Raw genomic sequence first — 24,314 nt, forward strand, 5'->3', positions numbered from 1 at the left:
GAGGCTGGGAATTCTGCAGTGAGTAACTCGCCTCCTGACTCCCCAGTGCCTGTCCACCATCTACAAGGCACAAGTCAGGAGTCTGATGAAATACTCTCCATTTGCTTAGATGGGTGCAGCTCCAACAACACTCGAAGCTCAACACCATCTAGGACAAAGCATCCTGCTTGATTGGCATCCCATCCACCACCTTCAACATTCACTCCCTCCACCACCCATCTACAGGATGCACTACAGCAACTCACCAAGGCTCCTTCAACAGCACCTTCTAAACCTGCGACCTAAACCACCTACATGGACAAGGGCAGCCGATGCATGGGAACACCACCACCTGCAAATTCCTCTCCAAGCTGCACTTAGAACTATATTGCCGTTCCTTCATTGTTGCTGGGTAAAAATCCTGGAGTTCCCTTCTTAACAGCACTATTGGTGTACCTACACCACATGGACTGTAGCGGTTCAAAGAAAGCGGCTCACCACCACTTTCTCAAGGGCAATTGGGGATGGGCAATAAATGCTGTCCAAACCAGCAATGCCTACATCCTGTTAAAAATAAAACAACCAAACCCTGGCACTTGACAGTGCAAGGTGTAGAATACAGCTCTATAAACTGTAGTGTAACCAAGCTGCTGCCTATGGTGAGGGGATCACAGATTTGAGAAGCAAAATGTCTCCTTACGCTGTAATATATTAAATAAACTCCTGTATTAAAATTGGCTTTCAATCTGGAGTTTTCTTGAGCAGAATGAAGGGTGTCTCTCAAATGTTTGGATCTTTGGGTCACTGTCACGACCAGGTGAGAAAGGTGTCTAGGGGTCTTTTCAGCCTTCGCCTGGTCTTATTGTAACACACTGTGTTTTGAGCTTCCCCTTGGTGAATCCTTGTTCACCGCTTTCCAATTATAAGGCAAAGAACTGCGCACAAACAGGCTTTCTGAGGTTTAAAGAAGAAAAGTGAAATTTATTAAAACTTAAACTCTAATACAGTTAACGCTGTGCCCCATGCTAGCATGCATACGCGATACAGACATGCAGATAGGGACAGAAAAGAGCAGAAGAAAAATAGAGGTTTGAGGCAATATGAGAAGAGTTTCTTGTTTACTGTGCTTCGAGCTCACTAGTCCTTTTGTAAGTAGTCTTGCTTTTTGTTGGGGCCCAGTATACTACTTAAACCTTGTTCACTGTAGGAGACTTTTCCCTCTTGGGGTTCATGGGTCTTCAGTTCCGTGAGTAAGAGATGGGAGCAGACAGGAGAGAGATGTTCTCAGTCCAGGAGAAAAGAGCTTTCTGCCTTTCGAACACTCTGTGGCAAGTTCAAATTCAAACAGCCAGTTAGTCATGTGACTAAACTGGCCTGACCAGGTCTTCTGTGTATTGGAGAAGCAGGGACTGGGTCCTTTGTTCCAACACTGTCCGCCAGTATGCGAAAAAGGTCTTTCCGGCAAGGGGCCTGGCAACTCTTTGTGATAGGCCCTCTTTTCTTCCCAGCAGCAATTTTAAGTTTTAATGTTCATGTGGCGAAATAATTTGTGTCTCATTCTTGGCAGGTGGGGGCCTGCATGACCGTCACTGTAACTGGATATAGTCTTGTCTGTAGCTGTGGTTTATCTATTTTAACCTGAATTCTGAAGTGTTGCAGGTGGGGGTGGTGGGGGTGGGGGGGCATCTCATTCAACTCCCGAGTATGGATCAAAACTTTGAGAATTTGGTAGATTGAAGAAACTAGTACTCCAGCCTACCCTCTTTGCTTCAGCTTCCTGATTATTTCTCTTAGTGTAGTGATCATTTTGTGAGGGAAGGAGAGTGAGATCAGATGGTCAACCCAAACCATCTTACCTTCCTGATTCGAATTGGGTGTTGGTGATTTTGGTGGGTAGCCGAGAATAAAGCAGGGAAAAGGATGTAGTATTGATTTTTGTTTTAACTTGAAAGTAAGAAAGTGGCAATTAATCTCTGTTACTTTCAAAATCAGATGTGACTTTTGCCGATTGATAAATTTTAATGAGCAGGGCATAGGATCTGCCATTGTCCTGTGCTTAAAAAAAAACAGCAATGATATTTCCATTAAAGAATTTCCAATTAAAATTTGAAATAACCCCTTCGGGAGCTCCACAATATATTGAAATAACAGATGGAAAATGTTCAGTGATGTGAGTAAAAAATGAAACCTGGTTAAAATCCACTGTCTGCCTTGAAATGGAATGTAACTTGCTGATCCCAGTACGATTAGTTCAGCAGACTGGGCATGAGATGGCGAGAGGCTGAAAGTGGAAAATATAATTGAATAATTACAGGAAATGTTGCAGTAGGCAAAGCAAATTTCCAAAGCCAGCATCTCTCCAGTGTTAATGAAACAAGTTCGGAGATTGTAATTTGATACCACAATCCTGAAACATGAGCAGCAACAACTGATATGGCAATACAAATGTGATGAACTATCTGAACATTGGATTTTCCAAGTGACTTGCGTGAACCTTTTCTCCCCAGAGTAACCAAGGCAATGGTCTTTGTTGACATATTCCATGTAGCTTACCTATTCCTTTTTTCTTCTTTTTTCTATCTCCATTTAAATGTTGTGAGTAAAACACTAAATGATTGTGATTGTAGCACAAGCCTCAAAATAACTAGGGCATATTTTAGATGGCTGGTAGGAAGACTACTATTTATAAATATTTCCTCTGTATTTTTTTTATTTTTATTTTTTTTTTAGCGATACAGCACTGAAACAGGCCCTTCGGCCCACCAAGTCTGTGCTGACCATCAACCACCCATTTATACTAATCCTACACTAATCCCATATTCCTACCACATCCCCTGTCCCTATATTCCCCTACCACCTACCTATACTAGGGGCAATTTATAATGGCCAATTTACCTATCAACCTGCAAGTCTTTTTGTGGTGGGAGGAAACCGGAGTACCCGGCGAAAACCCACGCAGACACAGGGAGAACTTGCAAACTCCACACAGGCAGTACCCAGAATTGAACCCGGGTCGCTGGAGCTGTGAGGCTGCGGTGCTAACCACTGCGCCGCTGATTCTGATATGACAACAGTACAATATTATGGTTAACAGATTGTGTGATTTGATTGTGGAAGCCTGCTGTCTCCACAATTACCTCCTGAAAAAATGATAGAAACAGTAACATTTAACAACTTTGTGTGTGCGCACGTGCGCATAGACAATCTACATCAATGTACCCTCTAAACTGTTCGACTGCGCACTTAAATTTCCTGCACACTCCGAAAACAAATTAGACGGAACATGGTCTACACTATGTGCTAATGTAATAATATTGGGACAACATAAACCGGGAGAGCAATTAATCTGCTCTGATAGTATTCCAAGATGTGTTCGAACACATTGCAAAGATGCTGTTGATATTTGGCTTTTATGATGAAAGGTTCATAAAGCTGAAGCTAAATATTTGATCTTAAGGTGCTTGGTCTGGTGTTTACTGTAGTTACCACTATTGCAGGTTGAAGTAGTGAGTCACTGATAAACCTTTAATGTATTAAAATAAGTTTGAGTTTTTGCATTTGTCACCATCTTACATTTTAAATTTTTTTGTTGAATGAGTTAAATATATTTTAAAATATTAATTTGTATAAAGTTTTTCATATAGGATTTAATGAAAGGTAACAGTCTTGCTTACTATTGCTTTTGTTACAGAGTCCTATGTGGTATAGTTGGTATGGTGGTCAGGATGACAGCTCCATTGGCGAGCCCTCTGGGTCCCTACCTCCTGCTCCTTCCTACAGCCAACTAGAGGTGCCACCTCCATATGAAGCCGTGTCGAGAGGTCAAACAGGTACAATGTTAATTCCTAATTCTGGAACTCCAGCAGTTCATATAAATGTCTCATTTTCTTCATTAGACATGTTGCTTTTTTTCAACAAAAGCACCTGTCTTTAAGGGGTAAAGCTGCTGCCAAGTTGAGAAGTTTTTGTGGTATGCTTAGTTCCCATAACAGCTAACATTTTTTTAAGGAGTCACTGTTCTTTGTCTCACCACACTTTTTTTTTCTTCCTAAGTTCTCCCAAAGTTTCTTTTGGCATTTAATCTATAATCCATACAGAGGAGGTAGTATTCTCTTGTACTCACCATTATAGTACCGCCTACAGCCTTTTGCTGGTATTAGCAGATGAGTATGTTGTGCATAGGGCATTATTCTGTTCACATGATGGTGTGAACCCAAGAGTTTAGATTAGATTAGATTAGAGATACAGCACTGAAACAGGCCCTTCGGCCCACCGAGTCTGTGCCGAACATCAACCACCCATTTATACTAATCCTACACTAATCCCCTATTCCTACCAAACATCCCCACCTGTCCCTATATTTCCCTACCACCTACCTATACTAGTGACAATTTATAATGGCCAATTTACCTATCAACCTGCAAGTCTTTTGGCTTGTGGGAGGAAACCGGAGCACCCGGAGAAAACCCACGCACACACAGGGAGAACTTGCAAACTCCACACAGGCAGTACCCGGAATCGAACCCGGGTCCCTGGAGCTGTGAGGCTGCAGTGCTAACAACTGCGCCACTGTGCCGCCAAGTTATGGATGAAGCAAAGTCTGGCGGTGGTGGTACTTGTTGTGGCTCTCACTTTTTCTCTTTGAAAGTAAAAGTAAATAGACTGTAAAGTTATTTTTAAAGTATTTGTCCATTTTATTGCCAAATTGGAAATCCTTGAGTAGAATGCATCATCGTGCCAGGCCACTCCAGTGATGTCAGTTGTTGTCAATTATGGGGAGCAGCCCAGAGCCGTTGCAGTTGAGAGTTCAAACTATTCTGAGGACTTTGCAGAGAAACGCAACACCAGAAAATCGCATAATAGTTGGGCAACTGCATCCCCTAGAGAAATTTTGCACCAGCAGGTTGGAGGAGAGAGAATCAGTCAAGGTTATTTTTCAGTGATAGTTTGTGACAAACTACAAAAATCAGGCTCTTATTCCCATACATAGAACACCATAAAAGCATCATAAATCAAAGACATATTACAGCTACACATGATGGTCAGATACCCCGCAGGAGGCTGGCTTGATGATTCATGATTAAATAACCTCAAGAATCTGGGTATTTCAAGTAATGCATCCTCTAAGCACTGGAAAAAATGAAGTTAAATACATACATTCTTGTAGCTCACATTGCCAATGTAGCATTTTTATTTCCATGGCTATAAATGTCAGTTGTGAGTGTTTGTGCTGAGATCACAAAGGCCATGAATGCAATGAATTGTTGGTCTTTATTTGCTTGGTCTAAAATTGATGGTTAGGGGGTGAAGTATTTCTGTGCCTGTTCAGCAATCTGCAACTAAATGAGCAGTTCAGTTGTGATGGTAAGTGTATAGGGCTGTGCTTAACATGGAAATCCAATGTACTTTATTCAGCAGTTCAAAGGACAAAAAAAACAGATCAGGCTGACATGCAACTAGAGAAATAATTCACTTTCTGGCCCAGTGGACTGAGAACATCTCAGCAATATTTAGCTGATAATCTGCATCAGAGATACTCTCCTGGAGTGCATTTGCTGAAAGCACCACTGCACTACTTTGGAAGTCGTGCCCCCATTTCCTAAACACATCAGAGTGGGTTTTAATGAGTTTAAATCCATGTGGTCAGAGGCACTTGTGGTCATGAAGTCTGTGTGTGTATGTGTATTTGTCTCTCTAAATGAATCACCTGTGTGTGTACTCGAAGTTTTAAGAGAAACCCGACAACTTCCATCCCTATCACCCTGATTACACCCCCATCCATTTATAAATAATGAGAAATGAGCTTCAAGGTCTTGTGCTTATTGGTGACTGTGAAGAGTATTTTAATTAGAGAATTTTCTTTTTGCTTACCCATACAGATGATTTAAAACCTCCACCATATACAGAGTATGCAGCCGGAAGTATTGAAGAGGCTCGTGCCCTGTCTATACCCGAGGGGTATGATGCTTGCAGCTTGAGTGATGCTCCTCCTCCGTACACTCCTAGCCCATCGGTTGAGACTGAACAGCAGGATAATGTGACACCATCTAGTGCCCAGGAGACGGGCAGTACCAGTACAACAGGCTCACCATGTCAAGTCTGAAAAAAGATTCACCTCTTGGGACTTCTGTGGAAAGTTACTTTTTTTTCTTCAGAAATGGAAAAGTCCAAAGCACCTGAATTTTCTTGTGTTTTGTAAAGATTTTTTTTGTAAAGTTTAAAAGACATTTACAGTGATGCACTACACAGAACGTATTGTTCACTGTTTGCTGCTATCAGCACTACCTTCTCTCTTTGTAAACATTAATCGCACTTTCCAAGGAGGAGCCCAAGGCAAAGGATGATAACCACATTTCAAGAGATTGTACGCTTGCCAGTGACTACAATGTGCATGTCCCTGTGTTGGGAGGGTGGGGGGATGTGCTGGGGCATGGGGGGGCGGGGGGGTGCGGAAAAGAGAAGTGCTCAGCCATGTGACCTGACTCTGCCTACCAGGGAAACTGACAGACTGTAAATTCCAAAATCTGTATAACTTATCAACAGCTCGCAGTTGCAAATAAACAGGAGGCAAGAATTATCTGGTGGGCACTAGGATCATCTTGTGTTCTAGTGTTATCAGAGTGTCTTCAAGGTCATTCCTTGCATTCTATACTTTGTGAAGTTTTGCCAAGACTGCATTATTTACCTCAAAGGAAAATAAAACTGCCTCTTCACAATATGAAGGGATACCTTCAATTTTAGAGGAGCGCACAAAAGTGTAGACTTTAAAGAAGACCTTTTGCTAATTTCCTGCAAAAAAGAGTATTTTTTATAGTAGTGTAAATTTTTTAAAGCATTTTATGTGATTCAACTTCCCTCCAAACTCCCTTTCCTCAGAAAAATGTCTTCGATATTAACATAAAAAGATCCGATTCCCTCAATGATTGCATAGAAAGAAACTTAAACCCCTTTTTGTCATGGACTTTTAAAGCAAACGAAATGTTTGCTATTTGTCTATTGGTATAAATTGAGAAATGATTGACCTGTTTAGTTCTCTCTGAATTATGTGAATGGATTTTATAGCTAAACCTAATTTTGGTTAGCCCATGTGCTAATAGCATTCTTAAATACTTTAACATTTTCCCACTATTTTATTACAAGTCTGTATGCTGGTAAGGCTCCAAAATGGTGTCCACCCGAACCCCAGATCCATGGAATGCATGGATTGAACCTATATATCCTATGGTTTTAGTTCAAATGAAGTGTTAATCTGGATTTTCTTCCTCAGTTCTTCAAACTTTTATTTGTATTGATGTTTTTCTCCCCCTTGCTTTGAACCAACCTCCAAGACATATCAAAAGTTTCTAAATTTATTTTAGAGGTTATTTAATTAAATGGATATGTAGCTTTGTCAATCATGTTTCTTGTGGATAATATTTTTAAAATTTCTCAAATTTAACCTCTTTGACCTTAGTCACTTTGCTGTAGGGGTTTTTTGTTCTGGGGTGGGTAACGCTTACATTAATTTTGTATTTTCCAGTTGGTTGAAATTAAAATAGTATTTAACAGTATACTAGACCTGTGTAAATGTTTCAGTCCAACTTCTTGCACTTCTAAATTATGTAGTGTCTTAACCAACAAATACAGTTTGCTGATTCAGTCTTAAAATAGCTTTTGCTCCTGTTTTCATGATACGTTGGTTTGTCACAAGTTTTCTTGATCAATTAGTCCCCACAAATTAGAAACATTTTACAGTTTTGCTGCACAGTGATTAAAAAACACAGTAAGTGTTGTTTTTTGCCTCAAGACACCAATGTGCACTTAAACTAAAAGATGGAAGCAAACAGTTGGGTCTCGATGGAAATTTGACGTACAATTTTTTTTTGCCTCTTTCCCTGAAGGCCCACTCATGCTTTGATTGAGTTCCCCAGAAGCCAGCCACCCTCCAGTATATTTTAGCTGAGTCTGTGCCAACTAACAACCACCCATTTATACTAATCCTACATTAATCCCATATTCCCTACCACATCCCCATCATTCTCCTACCACCTACCTACACTAGGGGCAATTTACAATGGCCAATTTACCTATCAACCTGCAAGTCTGTGGCTGTGGGAGGAAACGGGAACACCTGGCGGAAACCCACGCGGTCACAGGGAGAACTTGCAAACTCCGCACAGACAGTACCCAGAACTGAACCCAGGTCGCTGGAGCTGTGAGGCTGCGGTGCTCTAACCACTGCGCCACTGTATATCTGGCAACTGACCAGTTTCATAACTATGGTCATTGGCAGTAAGCTATCCTTCAAAACCTGGCTCAGGTTATTGATGAATTCAGCAAGCACTGTAAAGATTTTGGAAATAATACCAGCTTATTTTCCTACTTAAGTGCATTTGCCAATTTTCAGTTTATCCAGTTGGTAATTGGTTGGGAGGTAAGAGACAAAGTAGAGATAAAGAGAATGTTCTTTGATTGGCAGGATGTGACAAGTGGTGGACCTGAGTGATCTATACTGGGGCCTCGGCTTTTCATCATATTTATTTGTTAACATGAATGATGAATACAAAGTTCTATATCGAAGTTTGTAGATGACACTAAGTTAGGCTCAGTAAGTTGTGTAAATGGGAGCAGGCAATTATAAATGCACACAGACTTGGTGCGTTGGCAAAACTATGACAGATGGAGTTTTATATGGGCAAGTATAAAAGCATTTGCTTTGGATCTGAGGACGACCTATTTTCTTAATGGTGAGATACTGGAAGCTATGGAGGAATGAAGTGATGTAGGTGTCCATGGGTACACATGGCCATAATTTAGTGCACAGGTACAAAAAGTAATCATCAAGTTCTTGGAATGTTGACCTTTATGCTTGAGTTGACATTCAAAAGTGAACAAGTTATGTTTCAGTTGTACAGAGTCTTGTTTAGACCTCTTCTGGACTACTACTTTCAGGTTTTTTCACGACTTCAGAAATGATATATTGACTTGGAGGGTACACAACACAGACTTATCAGAATGATACCAGTGCTTAAAGGGTTAATTATTAGGACAGGTTGTATAAACTCCGCTTGTATTCCCTAAGTTTTGAAGGTTGTGGGGTGATCTAATCAAGTGTTTAAAATGATAAAGGGATTTGATAGGCTAGCTGCAGAGAAACTGTTACTTGCCGCTGTTAGGGAATCCGGGAGAAGAGGGCATAATAAAATTAGAGCCAGACCGGTTAGGAGTAAAATGAGGAAGCATTTCTTTGTGCAAAGAGTAGTGGAAATGTGGAACTCACTCCCCCAAAAGACTGTGGGTTCTGGGTCAATTGAAATGCTCAAGGCTGAGAGATTTCTGTTAGGTAAGGGTATCAAGAGATAAAGGCCAAAGGTGGGTTAATGGGTTACAGATCAGCCATGATCTAATAAAATGTCAAAACAGGCTTGAGGAGTTAGGTAACCTCCTGTTCTTATGTTCAGCTAAATGCAGCTGCAAATTGCTGCAATGGTAAACCAGTCATGCAACGCTTCTTTCCTGTAGAATCAGGTGGTAGAATACTAATCTATAATTAGATTATTAAATATTGAATTAGTGTTTGAGCATTGGGTTTGTTGTACTACATGTCATTCCTTCTCAAGGGCAATTAGGGTTGGGCAATAAATGCAGGCCTAGCCAGCAACGCCCGCATCCCAGAAATGAATATTAAAAATAAAACTGAGGATGTAACCTCAGGTTTTAAGCTTTCCTGTCAAAAGTCTGTAAAGATGTGTTGGGAATTTTAGTAATTACTAATGGATCTTCCAAGGCATTGAGTAAATGAAATGTTTAGCTGTTTGATGACAACAGGGGCATTATACCAGTTGGTGTGCAATGCATTATTCTAGTGCTGATGTGGAGCTGAGTCCCTTTAAGACCACCAAACCTAATCGTTAAATAAACAGATAATTGGAGATTAAATGTTTGGTTAGGGAATTGTCCTGGGTGAGGTCATTTTGCATCCTGCTGATCAGAACCCAAGAGAAAATACCTGTACTTCCCATCCCACAATGCGTGATTACTATGGTAATATGTAAGTTGAGGGTGCAGCTATTTTGTCACCAGTGCTTTCTTTTATAAAAAAAAATTGTGGGAGAGTTTGTACATTTCAAATTCCTGACTTTCTATCTTTTTAAATAAAAACAATATGCAATTGTCTTCCAGCAATCGGCTGCTAGATATTTGACTATAATGAAATGTGATCCGACAGGAAATGCACACACATGTTCTGTTTTTTTATATTACTGGCAAAATCCCCCGGAACTGTTTTATAGTGCTTTACAAGGACAGGAATATTATACAGTTCTTTTATGTTAAAGGATACAATGTTAATTGCTGTTCTGTAAACACTAGGTTCTTAGGTCAATTAAAAGACTGCAGACACCCGAGTTCTGCTATTTAGTGTTGATGGAGTGTTTCCTAGTTTGTACTTTGAGTGTGACAACTGAACTGGAGCTGGAATTGTATGCTGTTTTTATAATGCTCATAAAACATCTGTGGTGTTGCCCAGGGCCAACTTCTTTGGCCTCTTTATCTCGAGAGACAATGGATAAGCGCCTGGAGGTGGTCAGTGGTTTGTGAAGCAGCGCCTGGAGTGGCTATAAAGGCCAATTCTAGAGTGACAGGCTTTTCCACAGGTACTGCAGAGAAATTTGTTTGTCGGGGCTGTTACACAGTTGGCTCTCCCCTTGCGCCTCTGTCTTTTTTCCAGCCAACTACTAAGTCTCTTCAACTCGCCACACTTTAGCCCCGTCTTTATGGCTGCCTGCCAGCTCTGGCGAACGCTGGCAACTGACTCCCACGACTTGTGATCAATGTCACAGGATTTCATGTCGCGTTTGCAGACGTCTTTAAAACGGAGACATGGACGGCCGGTGGGTCTGATACCAGTGGCGAGCTCGCTGTACAATGTGTCTTTGGGGATCCTGCCATCTTCCATGCGGCTCACATGGCCAAGCCATCTCAGGTGCCGCTGACTCAGTAGTGTGTATAAGCTGGGGATGTTGGCCGCCTCGAGGACTTCTGTGTTGGAGATATGGCCCTGCCACCTGATGCCAAGTATTCTCCGGAGGCAGCGAAGATGGAATGAATTGAGACGTCGCTCTTGGCTGACATACGTTGTCCAGGCCTCGCTGCCATAGAGCAAGGTACTGAGGACACAGGCCTGATACACTCGGACCTTTGTGTTCAGTGTCAGTGCACCATTTTCCCACAACTCTCTTGGCCAGTCTGGACATAGCAGTGGAAGCCTTTCCCATGCGCTTGTTGATTTCTGCATCTAGAGACAGGTTACTGGTGATAGTTGAGCCTAGGTAGGTGAACTCTTGAACCACTTCCAGAGCATGGTTGCCAATATTGATGGATGGAGCATTTCTGACGTCCTGCCCCATGATGTTCGTTTTCTTGAGGCTGATGGTTAGGCCAAATTCATTGCAGGCAGCTGCAAACCTGTCGATGAGACTCTGCAGGCACTATTCAGTGTGAGATGTTAAAGCAGCATCGTCAGCAAAGGGCCATTAGGTATACAAAATACACACACACACAGGCAATAGAGTTGGGAGAGATTTCAGAAACAGTGCCACCTGTTAACCAGAGTATGTAGCCACCCTATTACAGGCAACTGTTTACACAAGCAGTTTCATTAAGTGTTCAGATGAACAATTTTGACAACAGGAAATTAGACCAGGAGTGTGAGCACACAAGATTTTGAATAATATATAGATTTATAATGGATAGATAAACAATGATCTGCCCCTAAACATAATGACGACTTGTGAGCTATATAATTGAATTTGACAATGGGTTCTACTATAACATTGAAACTGTTGATAGAGAAAGGTACTATATGAAAGAAAGGTAACACATTTTAATACCATAGGACATATGTGGAAGGATATTTTCTAATGCACAAGTGAGATTTTTACAACGGAGTGTATTTTCACATAGAACGTCTACAACTGGTAGTTTTGCCTTTGTATTGTTATAATCAGTCTATTCACAGTATTTAGCTACTTTGCTCCTTACAAAATAGGAGTCTGACCCATACCTAGACAAAGATTAGTATAAATGTTTTAATGTCACAAGATCAGATTTTGCATTGGGTTTTTCATAAACTATTGGAAATTACTGTCCACCAGCAGTAGTTTTGCTACTCATTTGTATTTTCTCCTACAGCAATCTGAGAACCATTCAGCCCTTAATGAGGGGGTATTAGAGGAAAATATACCATCCACGAACTATTTTCTGTGGCCAGTTACAGTGATAGTCGGACATGATATAGGCTGAGATTCACCTGGTCTGGTCTAAAAGAGATCCCTGACTATCCCTGGGGGGATAGATCAACTCGTGTGCAAACTCCCTGGAGAGCAAGGTCACACACCAGTTCTGTTGTGTGGGATGCAGATGAGCATGCTTGTGGAGCAGACTGCAGGAGAATGCTGATGAACATGCACACCAAGGCACATCGGCATTGGCAGGCCTGTCAGATAGCCTTCATTCACTGTCTAGGACAAATCTGTTAAGTCTTTTGAAGATGTAACTAGTAGGTTGGATAAGGGAGAACCAGTGGATGTAGCGTATTTGGATTTTCAAAAATCATTCGATAAGGTGCCACACGAGGTTATTACACAAAATTAGGACACATAGGATTCGGGTGCAATAAATTAGCATGGATTTGAGGATTAGTTAATGGACAGAAAGCAGAGAGTAGGAATAGATGGCAGGCTGTAACTAGCAGTGTACCACAAGGATCAGTATTTGGACCTCAGCTATTTGTCATCTATATTGACTTAAATGAGAGGACTGTGTAATGCATCCAAGTTTGCTGCTGATACAAAGTTAGGAGGAAAAGTAAGCTGTGAGGAGGACACAAAGAAGCTGCAGAGATATAAATAGGTTGGGTGAGTGGGCATGAAGATGGCAGATAAAATACATTGCCAAGTTATCCACTTTGGGGTAGAAAAATAAATAGAATTTGCTTTGAATGGTGAAACACTGGGAAATGTTTGCATTCAGAGGATTGGTGTCCTTGTACATGAATCTCAAAAGGTTAACATGAAAATACAGCAAGCAATAGGAAGGCAAATGGTATCTTTTGTTACAAAGGGATTGGAGTATAAGTGTAAAGAAGTTTTACTCCAATTATACAGGGCATTGGTGAGGCCACACCTGGAATGCTGAGTGCAAGCTTGGTCTCCTTACTCAAGGAAGGACATACTTGCCCTAGAAGGAGTGCAGCAAAGGTTCACTAGTTCCTAGGATGAGGGCATTGTCCTACCAGGAGAGATCTAATCGACTAGGGAGATATTCCCTGGAGTTTAGAAGAATGAGAGGTGATCTAGTTGCAAAATTCTTAAGGGGCTTGACAGGGTAGTTGCTGAGAAAATGTTTTTACTGGCTGGGGAAACTAGAACATGGGGTCATAGTCTTAGAATAAGGGGTTGGTCATTTAGGACTGAGAGGAGAAATTTCTTCACTCAAAGGGTTATGAATCTTTGGAATTCTCTACCCCAGAAATGCTCACTTGTTGAGTATTTTCAAGACAGAGGTTGATAGATTTTGGGAACTAAGGAAGTTAAGGGGTATGAGGATCGTGTGAGAAGGTGGTGGAGGTGGAAGATCAGTGATGACCTTGTTGAATGGCGGAGTAGGAAGCAAAATCTCTGCTTTAGCAAACCAATGGCTTGCTCCGGGATGTTATATGTGGATCCATGGCTCTCATTTAAGGCTCTCCCACTTCACGTGGTGGGATGGTGGAAGGGGGCCATGTGTGGAGGGGGTATCCCTTGTCTCCAAGCAGCCATCCCATTATCTATCTTGGAGGCTGAAAGATGGTAGGTAGTGTAGATGGTCGATGGATGACAGCATCGTGGCTGTTTCCAGGATAGTGGGCATTCACTGAAATGAATTTCATGGTGTGTCGCACGCCAACTACATATTTATTGAGTGGCAGCCCTTGCGATTGTGGTATTGCTCCTCGATGTGGGGCCCTGCAGAGCCTTGCACCATCGGGAAACCCACTATCCTGGCGAATCCAGGTGCTCACTCATCCTGGTTTTACTGCCTCGGAGAAGAGGATGAAGTCCCCTCTCCTACTATAGAGCACCTCGATCACCTCCTGGATATTTCTATGGACAGCAAACTGAGAGGCATTGCTAATGTCACAACTGCCATCTGGAAGGAACAAGTTCCAAAGAAGGAAAGGACGACAGTGACCTTCACAGCCATTAAGAGGGCTGTCCTCACCCTGGTTTGAGGCTCCAGGCCTTTGTGAAGGATGTAACAACTCTGTCACTGCCTCCTCAGTGAAGTGTGGCCTCCTGAAGCACTGCTCTTGGCTCATCTCAATGTCAGACTGGTGCGCTCAGAAGACACTCTTGAGGGAGAACCTTCTAAGAAGAGCCCGCCTTCTCCTTCCTCGCAGAGGTTCTCCTGTCTGCCTCCTCCATTTCCTTCTTGAACACATTTAATGAGTTGGCCTGCACTGCCTTCTACAGTAGCGAATGCCACAGGTTCGCCACCCTCTGAGTGAATAAATTTCTCCTCATCTCAGTTCTAAATGGCATACCCCGTATCGTGAGACTGAATCCTGGTTCTGGACTCCGCAGCCATCAGGAACATCCTCCCTGCATCTAGCCTGTCTAGTCCTTTTAGAATTTTATAGGTTTCTATGAGATCCCCTCTCATTCTATAAACTCCAGTGAATATAGGCCTAGTCGACCCAATCTTTCCTCATACGTCAATCCTACCATCCCAGGAATCAACCTAATACATCTTCTTTGCACTCCCTCCAAGGCAAGAACATCCTTCCTCAGATCAGGAGACCAAAACTGCACACAATATTCCAGATGTGGTCTCACCAAGGCCCTGTATAAGTAGGTCAAAAGAAACCTCAGCTGCAACTTAAGTGGCCCTTTAAATAGCCCTAAAACAGGGCCCAACTTGCTGCTTCATACTTGTTTCGGGAACTCCCTGCACATTTGGCCAATTGTAGTACTTGCATTAGCACGTCATGGTCTTGACCTTTCAAGCTCATCGGGCACATGCAGGAGACGCACCTGCATGTGTCAGTCCTGACTAGCGCCATCTCCTGTACTACAAACATGTCTGTGCAGCGCAGTTGGAAGCAGTGCTTCGCAATTGAACTTTGCACCTTATGTCTCCAGGTAATTTAGCTCAGTAGACAAATCCGATCCAATCTAAATGGTTATGGCACCCGTGCGCTGTTGTTGTTGTAGATTTGCCAGTAATGATAATTGATTGAAAGTCGAGGATGAGAAAATGCCATTTGGTCTATTGAGCTTATTGCTCTAGCTTTTCAACTCATCCAACCTCCTGTTGAACTGCATCTTGAACTATGCTCGAGCATATTTAAGTCCCCACCTTACTTGGTAGTGTACTCCAAACATTTATCACCTTCAGAGTAAAGGTTTTTTTTCTACAATGTTTTTAATTTACATTCACTCAATTTATCCACTTTATTGCTGACTGACCTTAAATATTCAAGGTTTGCCTTAGCTATGCCAATTAATACTTTGTGATACTTCAATTAGTAATCAAAAAAAGTGTTATGCAAAATAAAAATGCAGGCCAAGCACAGCTGCAGGCATGTGAATGTTGGTCCATTTACTAAAGAAGTAATCCACAGAAAAATAAGTGTAAGTACAAAATAAGTCTCCAGTTATAGCCAAATATACAGGCAAATTCCTCTGTAGTAGGTGTCATTCATTTGTATATTTGCAACCTCCCTGCATTACCCGGAAGTCTCCCTAAGCGGGCAATTGATATCCCAGGTGTTTAAATGCAATGAAGATGTGAAATGATGGTCTTCTAGTCAAAGAAAGAGAAAGCAAAAACTTGCACTAAAATGGTGACCTCTGGGCATCCAAATTGCTTTTATAATTATTGCTGTAATGTAGGGAATATGCCAGCCAAATTGCTCACAGTAAAGTTGCACAGTCAGTAATGAGATGAATGATTTGATAATTTGTTTTTAATAATGCTGATTGAGGAAGCAATGTTGGCCAGGACCTTGATAAAAGTCCCCTGCACCTCTTCAAATAGTGCCATGCAATTTTTTTTTATTCATCTGAGGGGGGAGACAAGCTTTGGTTTAATATCTCATCAAAAGGCAGAGCTTCTGACAGTGCAGCTCTCCTTCAGTATTGCATTGAAGTGTCAGCCTTCATTATGCGTTCATGTCTTTGGAGTGAGGCTTGAATTCATGATTTTCTGACTCAAGAGGTAATTGCTGTTACTAAGCCAAGTCCGACTTCTAAAGACCATGATTTCCAGCTTGAAACTCTTGATAATGAGGAATGTTGGTAGTCCTGGAAAATATCTATGGTTGCCAACCACCAACCCCCTCTGGTTGTTTGGGAGTCTCCAGGAATCAAAACGTAATCTGGGCAATACTGCGAGCAACCTGGGAAAAAAGTAGAGCTCACAGTTTACATTTACCATTTGAGTCTGTGTATGTTCTTCACCCAATTTTGGGTGGTCTCCTGTTCTCAAAGCTTCTCATATGACTGCTGCTGACACAAGTCCACAAGCAAAGACACTCAACTTCAGAAGATTCGGCATTTATAAGGTAATGATATATGATAATGCTTGCAAACAACAGGAGGGTTGTCATGAAATCAAATGTCATGTGATCAAATCACCAGGAATACCTCCAACCAGAGTAGACACATATTCTCCTAGCAACATCATAGGGTATTGCAGGAAATTATAAAGAAGTTATTTAAAATGAGCTGATATTTTTATGGAGTATAAGCAAGGTGGAAATGCAGAAGAACATGTTATAATTCACTTTGTTGATCAACTTGAAATATTGCATTCAGCCTGCAAATCAACAATGATATTGTGTAAGATGCTGTGCTTACCAATTTTGCATGAAAAAGTGATTGAGTTTGATAACATATCTGTTTTACCACTTAACAACAACAACTTGCATTTATGTAGCACCTTTAACATAGTAAATCATCCCAAGGTGCTTCACAGGAGCATCATCAAACAAAATTTGGCTGACCAAAAGCTTAATCCAAGAGTTAGCTTTTGAGGAACATCTTTAAGGATGAGAGAGAAGTGCAGCAATTTTAAGAGGCAATCCCAGAGCTTCGGGCCTAGGCCGAAGGTATGGCTGCAATTGGTGTAGTGATGAAAATAAGGGATGTACAAGAGACCAGAAATGGAGGAGATCGCAGAGGGTTGTGGGAAAGGAGGAGGTTACAGATATAGGGAGAGGTGAGGCCAGAGAGGGATTTGAAAATAAGGATAAGAATTTTAAAATTGAAGCATTGTTGGACCAAGAACCAATGTAGGTCAGTGTTCGCAACTGTGATAGGTGAACGGGACTTGGTGCGAGTCAGGATACAGACAACAGAGTTTTGGATGAGCTCAGGTTTACAAAGTGTGCAGGATAGGAGATCAGCCAGTTCAGCATTGGAATAGTTGAGTCAAGAGGTAGCAAAGGCATGGATGAGGGTTTTTAGCAGCAGATGAGCTAAGGCAGAGACAGTGAGGTTACAGAGGTGGGAGTAGGCGATCTTAGTGATGGAGAGGATATGGTGTCAGAAGTCCAGCTGAGGGTCAAATGTGACAGCGAGGTTGCAATTCTGGTTCAGTATCAGATAGTGGCCAAGGAGAGTGATGGAAGACCCTTGCTTAAGGATCTGAAGTATTGCTTTAAATTAAAGTGCAATTGTAGCACAAATAACACAGGATCACTGTAGTAAAAGTTAAAGTTAAGACTAACGTCAACAAGTTCTTCACATGGAAATCAACATATAGAATTCACTTTCTGGAACAGTCGTAGAGGAAAAATCCCTGGAATCTTTAAAACAATTGGATGCTGAAATGGGGAGACTTAAGGATCTTTCTGGATGGTTGAATTATGATGGGTCACATGACCTTCCTCATCTGTAATGATCTTTCGAAATGAGGGCTGCATTGTTGGTGCTATTAGTACAGATAACAGTGGAATGTGCCATTTGTTTTGGGAGTGTAATATACTTGCATGAGTTTGATTCATATTACTTAGTTCCCACTATTGAACATTTCTTAAACTATGTCTGATTAGATTTGTATTTAGCAAATATAGTCAAAGAGACAGCTCAAAGATGATAAAATCCTATTTTGTGGTTGAGCAAGTTTGAAACATTTTGTTTTGTACATGACATCAACAGTTATGCACTCGGTGTTCTCGTTGTCCTTGAAATAAATAGACCCAATATTTCTCGACGTTGAATGTAAACTGCGTGGTAATGACTTTATTTTCATGGCCTTGATGCCATATTTACAGCAAGAGAAGTCAAAAGACTTTGCCAAACTTCAGCCTTTGTATTTTACATGTGTGATGAACAGTTGTTCTGCTTCACCAGATTTAAAGACTATTTTAAAAACAATTTATGAATGGTTGCTGTTCACTTAGTCCCCAGCGATAAATGAGGGCCACAGTTATTTCTGTATCTCGTAGCCATTACTGAAAATTTGTATTCCATCAGTCTGGGCTGGATTCAAATCAGTCTTTCAAAGACTTTAAATATCCTTCAAGCACGCACGTAAATGTTGGTTTGGATGCAAAACATTGGGGTTAAATCAGCTAACCCCTGAAAACAGGTGTGGGTTCATGGTTTGTAATAAACCCATACTCATTCGTTGCATTGCAGGCAGCAAGTTAAATTGATCCTTTCTGCTGTTTTAACTGATTGTATGCTGCCAGTACTACCCACGCTGTACATTGGTTTCATGCATCAGCAGGGACACATTATCGTGAGTGGCTAGTACTGCTTAAAGGCAGACTACACCTCTTAAAGAAGTGGTACATTGTGGTGGGAGTTTATTAAAAAAATGAATCTGAGCTGTGATACTTCATATGAGAGACCAAGCAATAAGGTTTTCTCACAATATACTCAAGATTTTATTGCAGGAGGTGAAAAGAAGGAGAGCCAGTCTACATCTGCAGGAGACCCTCCAGACATATGATTAGGAGGCAATGAAAAGAAGTAACAGCTGAGGTCAATGTAAGGAGTGTAGCTCCAAGAACAGAAGTGTAGTGCAGGAAGAAGTTTAACAATCTGACACGAATTGTCAAGGTGAGTGAGTTCATCTGTTCATCTGTGCAGGGCAGTTTGCTTTTTCTGTTGGGGAGGATTTAAAAGACCTTGGCAGGAGGATGGAACAAGGATGTAACTTTAAAGAGAAGAAACAAGGTGCACAAAGGATTGGGAGAGATGGATAGCACTGGAACAAGAAATAGTAAGGCATTAGGTGGGGTCAGAGTAAGAGGGAATGCAATGAGTTGCAAATTATATTTACATTGCATATAAGTAAACCCACAAAGCATAGTAAATAAGGTGCAGATAACCACATGGGCATATGATGTCATGGCGATAACGGAGACCTGGCTCAAAAAAGAGCAGGAGGGGATACTAAATATTCCTGGATACAAGGTGTTCAGGAAAGATAGGGAAGGAAAGAAAGGAGGTGTGGTCACATTATTGAATCTATTTGGTTAGAGTTAGGAAACAACAGAGGTATCATTACACTGTTGTATGATACTGTATGATATTGTATTCTGTAGGCCACCAACAAGTGGGAAAGACATAAAGGAACAAATTTGCAAGGGAATTAGAGAGATGCAAAAATTATAGTGTAGTTATAATGGGGGCACTTTATTATCCTAATATAGACTGGGATAGTAGCAGTGCAAAGGGCAGAGAGCGGTAAGAGTTTCTGAAGTGTGTTCAGGAGAATTTTCCAGATCAGTATGTTTCTGGGAGGAGGCATTGGTGGATCTGGTTCGAGGGAATGTGATGGGTCAAGTGGATAAAGTAGTAGTAGGGCAGTAGGGGAAAATTTAGGGGACAGTAATAATATCATTAAGTTTGGGTAGCTATGGAAAAGGACAAGGAGCAATCCAGGGTAAAAAAAAAATAATGAATTGGAGGAGAGCCAATTTAATTGGGGTGAGAACAGATCTGGTGCAGGTAAATTGGAATGAAATAAAACCAAAATACTGCAGATGCCGAAAATCTGAAACAAAACTAAAAGTGCTGGAAATACTCGGCAGGTCTGGCAGGGTCTGTGCAGAGAGAAGCAAAGTTAACGTTTCAGGTCTGTGACCTTTCATCAGAACCGGCAAAGGTTAGAAAAGAATTATGTTTTAAGCAAGTGAAGGGGAGGGGAGTGAGGGAGAGAACAAAAGGGAAGGCGTTTGATAGGGCAGAGGGAGATTAAATAACAAAGCTGTCCTGGGACAGAGGCAAAGTGTGTTAATGCTTCTGGTGAAAGACAAAGCCTTAGTCCAGAGAGAGTGTTAATAGTGAAATAATGAACAGCTCTGACTATATGAAAAGCAGGCACATTGTTAAAAACTAAAATATTAAAAAAGGCCAGTCATGCTCTGAAGTTATTGAACTCAATGTTCAGTCTGCAAGGCTAGAGAGTGCCTAATCGAAACTGAGGGAGGCAAGGGAAGAAATTGCTGGGGCCTTGACAGAAATCTTTGCATCCTCATTGGCTACAGGTGAGGTCCCAGAGGACTGGAGAATAGCCAATGTTGTTCCTTTGTTTAAGAAGGGTAGCAAGGATAATCCAGGAAATTATACACCGGTGAGTTTACGTCAGTGGTAGGGAAATTATTAGAGAGGATTCTTCGGGACAGGATTTACTCCCATTTGGAAACAAACGAACTTATTAGCGAGAGGCAGCATGGCTTTGTGAAGGGGAGGTCGTGTCTCACTAATTTGATTGAGTTTTTTGAGGACGTTTTAAAGATGATTGATGAAGGAAGGGCAGTGGATGTTATCTATATGGACTTCAGTAAAGCCTCAGAGTCCCTCATGGCAGACTGGTACAAAAGGTGAAGTCACACGGGATCAGAGGTGAGCTGGCAAGATGGATACAGAACTGGCTCAGTCATAGAAGACAGAGGGTAGCAAAGGGTGCTTTTCTGAATGGAGGGATGTGACTAGTAGTTCCGCAGGGATCAGTGCTGGGACCTTTGTTCTTTGTAGTATATATAAATGATTTGGAGGAAAATGTAGCTGGTCTGATTAGTAAGTTTGCGGACGACACAAAGGTTGGTGGAGTTGCGGATAGTGATGAGGATTGTCAGAGGATACAGCAGGATATAGATCGGTTGGAGACTTGGGCGGCGAAATGACAGATGGAGTTTAATCCGGACAAATGTGAGGTAATGCATTTTGGAAGGTCTAATGCAGGTGGGAAGTATACAGTAAATGGCAGAACCCTTAGGAGTATTGACAGGCAGAGAGATCTGGGCGTACAAGTCCACAGGTCACTGAAAGTGACAACGCAGGTGGATAAGGTAGTCAAGAAGGCATATGGCATGCTTCCCTTCATCGGTCGGGGCAAGTCATGCTGCAGCTGTTAGAATATTGCGTGCAATTCTGGTCACCACACTACCAGAAGGACGTGGAGGCTTTAGAGAGGGTACAGAAGAGGTTTACCAGGGTGTTGCCTGGTCTGGAGGGTATTAGCTATGAGGAGAGGTTGGATAAACTCGGATTGTTTTCACTGGAACGACAGAGGTGGAGGGGCGACATGATAGAGGTTTACAAAGTTATGAGCGGCATGGACAGAGTGGATAGTCAAAAGCTTTTTCCCAGGGTGGAAGAATCAGTTACTAGGGGACATAGGTTTAAGGTGAGAGGGGCAAAGTTTAGAGGGGATGTGCGAGGCAAGTTCTTTACACAGAGGGTGGTGAGTGCCTGGAACTTGCTGCCGGGGGAGGTGGTGGAAGCAGGTACGATAGCGACGTTTAAGAGGCATCTTGACAAATACATGAATAGGATGGGAATAGAGGGATACGGTACCCGGAAGTGCAGAAGGTTTTAGTTTAGGCAGGCATCAAGATCGGCGCAGGCTTGGAGGACCGAATGGCCTGTTCCTGTGCTGTACTGTTCTTTGTTCTTTGTTCTTTGAAAGATCAGGTGCTGCTCCTCGAGCTTGCTTTGATGTTCACTTGGATTGAAAGATTGGCAGGCAAGACTGTAATGGGCTGCCTTTAAAGAGGAGATGGTTCCACAAGGGGGAAAGGTAGGACAAACAAAGCCAGAGCTCCCTGATGATAAAAGAAAGAGAAAGCTGAAGTAGAGAAAAGGGTGTGTAAGACACATATCAGCTTGCTAATATAACTGAGAACTAAGCTGAAGATAGAAAGTTCAGAGGGGAACTGAAGAAACTAATAGAAGCAAAGACAGAGTATGAGAACAGCCTGGCAGCTAAAATAAAAGGGAATCTGAAAGTCTTCTCAGCATATAAATAGTAAAAAGGTAGTAAAAGAAGGGGTGGGGCAGATTAGGGAACAAAAAGGGGACTTACACATTTAGGTAGGAGGCATGGCTGAGATACTAAATATATACTTTGCATTTGTCTTTACCAAGGAAGAAGATGCTACCAAAGCCTTAGTGAAAGAGGAGGTAGTTGAGATACTAGATGGGCTAAAAATTGATAATGAGGAGGTATTAGATAGACTGGCTGTACTTAAAGTTATGAAGTCACGAGGGCCGGATGAGATGCATCTGAGAAGACTGAGGGAGGTAATGGCGGAAATTGCCGAAGCACTGGCAATAATCTTTTAACCCTCCTTGGATATGGGGTGGTGCCAGAGAACTGGAGAAATGCAAATGTTACACCCTTGTTCAAAAAAGGGTGTAAGAATAAGTTCAGAAACTACAGGCCAGTCAGTTTAACCTCGGTGATGGGAAAGCTTTTAGAAATGATAATCTGGGACAAAATTAACAGTCACTTGGACAAATGTAGAGTAATTGAGGAAAGCCAGCGTAGTCTGTTAAAAGCAAATCGTATTTAACTAACTTGATTGAGTTTTTTGATGAGGTAACAGATGTGGGCGTCACTGGCTATGCCAGCATTTATTATCTATCCCTAATTGCCCTTGAGAAGGTGGTGGTGAGCCACCTTCTTGAACCGCTGTAGTCCATATGGGGTAGGTACATCCACAGTGCTGTTTGAAAGGGAGTTCCAGGATTTTGATCCAGCAACAGTGAAGGGATGGCGATATAGTTCCAAGTCAGGATGTTGTGTGGCTTGGAGAGGAACTTGCAGCTGATGGTGTTCCCATGCAGTTGCTGCCCTTGTCCTTCTAGGTGGTAGAGGTTGCGGGTTTGGAAGATGCTGTCTAAGGAGCCTTGGTGCATTGCTGCAGTGCATCTTGTAGATGGTACACACTGCTGCCACTGTGCGTCGGTGGTGGAGAGAGTGAATATTTGTAGATGGGGTGCCAATCAAGCGGGCTGCTTTGTCCTGGATGGTGTTGAGCTTCTTGAGTGTTGTTGGAGCTGCACCGATCCAGGCAAGTGGAGAGTATGCCTTCACATTCCTGACTTGTGCCTTGTAGATGGTGGACAGGCTTTGGGAGTCAAGAGGTGAGTTACCCGCCACAGGATTCCTAGCCTCTGACCTGCTCTTGTAGCCCTGGTATTTATATGGCGACTCCAGTTCAGTTTCTGGTCAATGGGAACCCGGAGGATGTTGATGGTGCTTAATGTGGTTGAGGTGGTGAACATGGACTTCCAAAAGGTGTTTGATAAAGTAGCACATAACAGACTTGCCAGCAAAGTCGAAGCCAATGGAATAAAAGGGTCAGGGGCAGCATGCAAACAAAGTTGGTTGAGTGACAGGAAACAGAAAATAGTGGTGAAGAGTTGTTTTTCAGACTGGAGGAAGGTATACAGTGGGGTTCCCCAGGGTCAGCACTAGGACCACTGCTTTCCTTGATCTGTATTAACAACCTGGACTTTGTTTACGGTAATACCAAATTTGGAAGTATTGTGAACTGTAAGAATGATAGTAATAGATTTCAAGAGGACATAAACAAGCTGGTGGTATGAGTGGACAAGCGACAGATAAAATTTAATGCAGAGAAGTGTGAAATGATGCATTTTCGTAGGAAACATGAGGAGTGGCAATAGAAAATTAAAGATACAATTCTCAAGGGGGTGCAGGAGCAGAGGGACCTGGGGATTTTTGTGCACATATTGTTGAAGGTGGAAGGACAGATTCAGAAAGTGGTTAATGAGGCATATGGGATCCTGGGCTTTATAAATAGAGACATAGAGTGCAAAAGCAAGGAAGTTATGGTGAAAATTTATAAAATACTGGTTCTGCCTCATGTGTAGTATTGTGTCCACATTTTAGGTAGTCTCTGAAGGCTTTGGAGAGGGTGCAGAAAATATTCACAAGAATGGTTCCATGGATGAGGGACTTCAGGTACAGGGATAATTTGGAGAAGCTGGGGTTGTTCTCCTTAGAGAAATTAAGTTTAAGAAGAGAGTTTATAGAAGTGTTCAAAA

General features: G+C 42.0%; 1 protein-coding gene across 8 annotated transcripts in view; it reads left to right on the top strand.

Moving 5' to 3' along the window:
- The window catches only part of si:dkey-118j18.2 (uncharacterized), a 130,359-nt gene extending 122,830 nt beyond the window's left edge, over nt 1-7,529 (top strand). For all 8 annotated transcript variants that reach the window (XM_068056140.1, XM_068056102.1, XM_068056131.1 and 5 more), the window contains 2 exons: nt 3,671-3,809; nt 5,859-7,529. In XM_068056140.1, coding sequence (XP_067912241.1) covers nt 3,671-3,809; nt 5,859-6,082 — 363 coding nt within the window. In that variant the 3' untranslated portion in view covers nt 6,083-7,529. The remainder of the gene's footprint in view (nt 1-3,670; nt 3,810-5,858) is intronic.
- The last annotated feature ends 16,785 nt before the right edge of the window (nt 7,530-24,314 follow it).

The sequence above is a fragment of the Heterodontus francisci genome, chromosome 2, assembly GCF_036365525.1.
Source record: "Heterodontus francisci isolate sHetFra1 chromosome 2, sHetFra1.hap1, whole genome shotgun sequence".
Lineage (NCBI taxonomy): Eukaryota > Metazoa > Chordata > Chondrichthyes > Heterodontiformes > Heterodontidae > Heterodontus > Heterodontus francisci.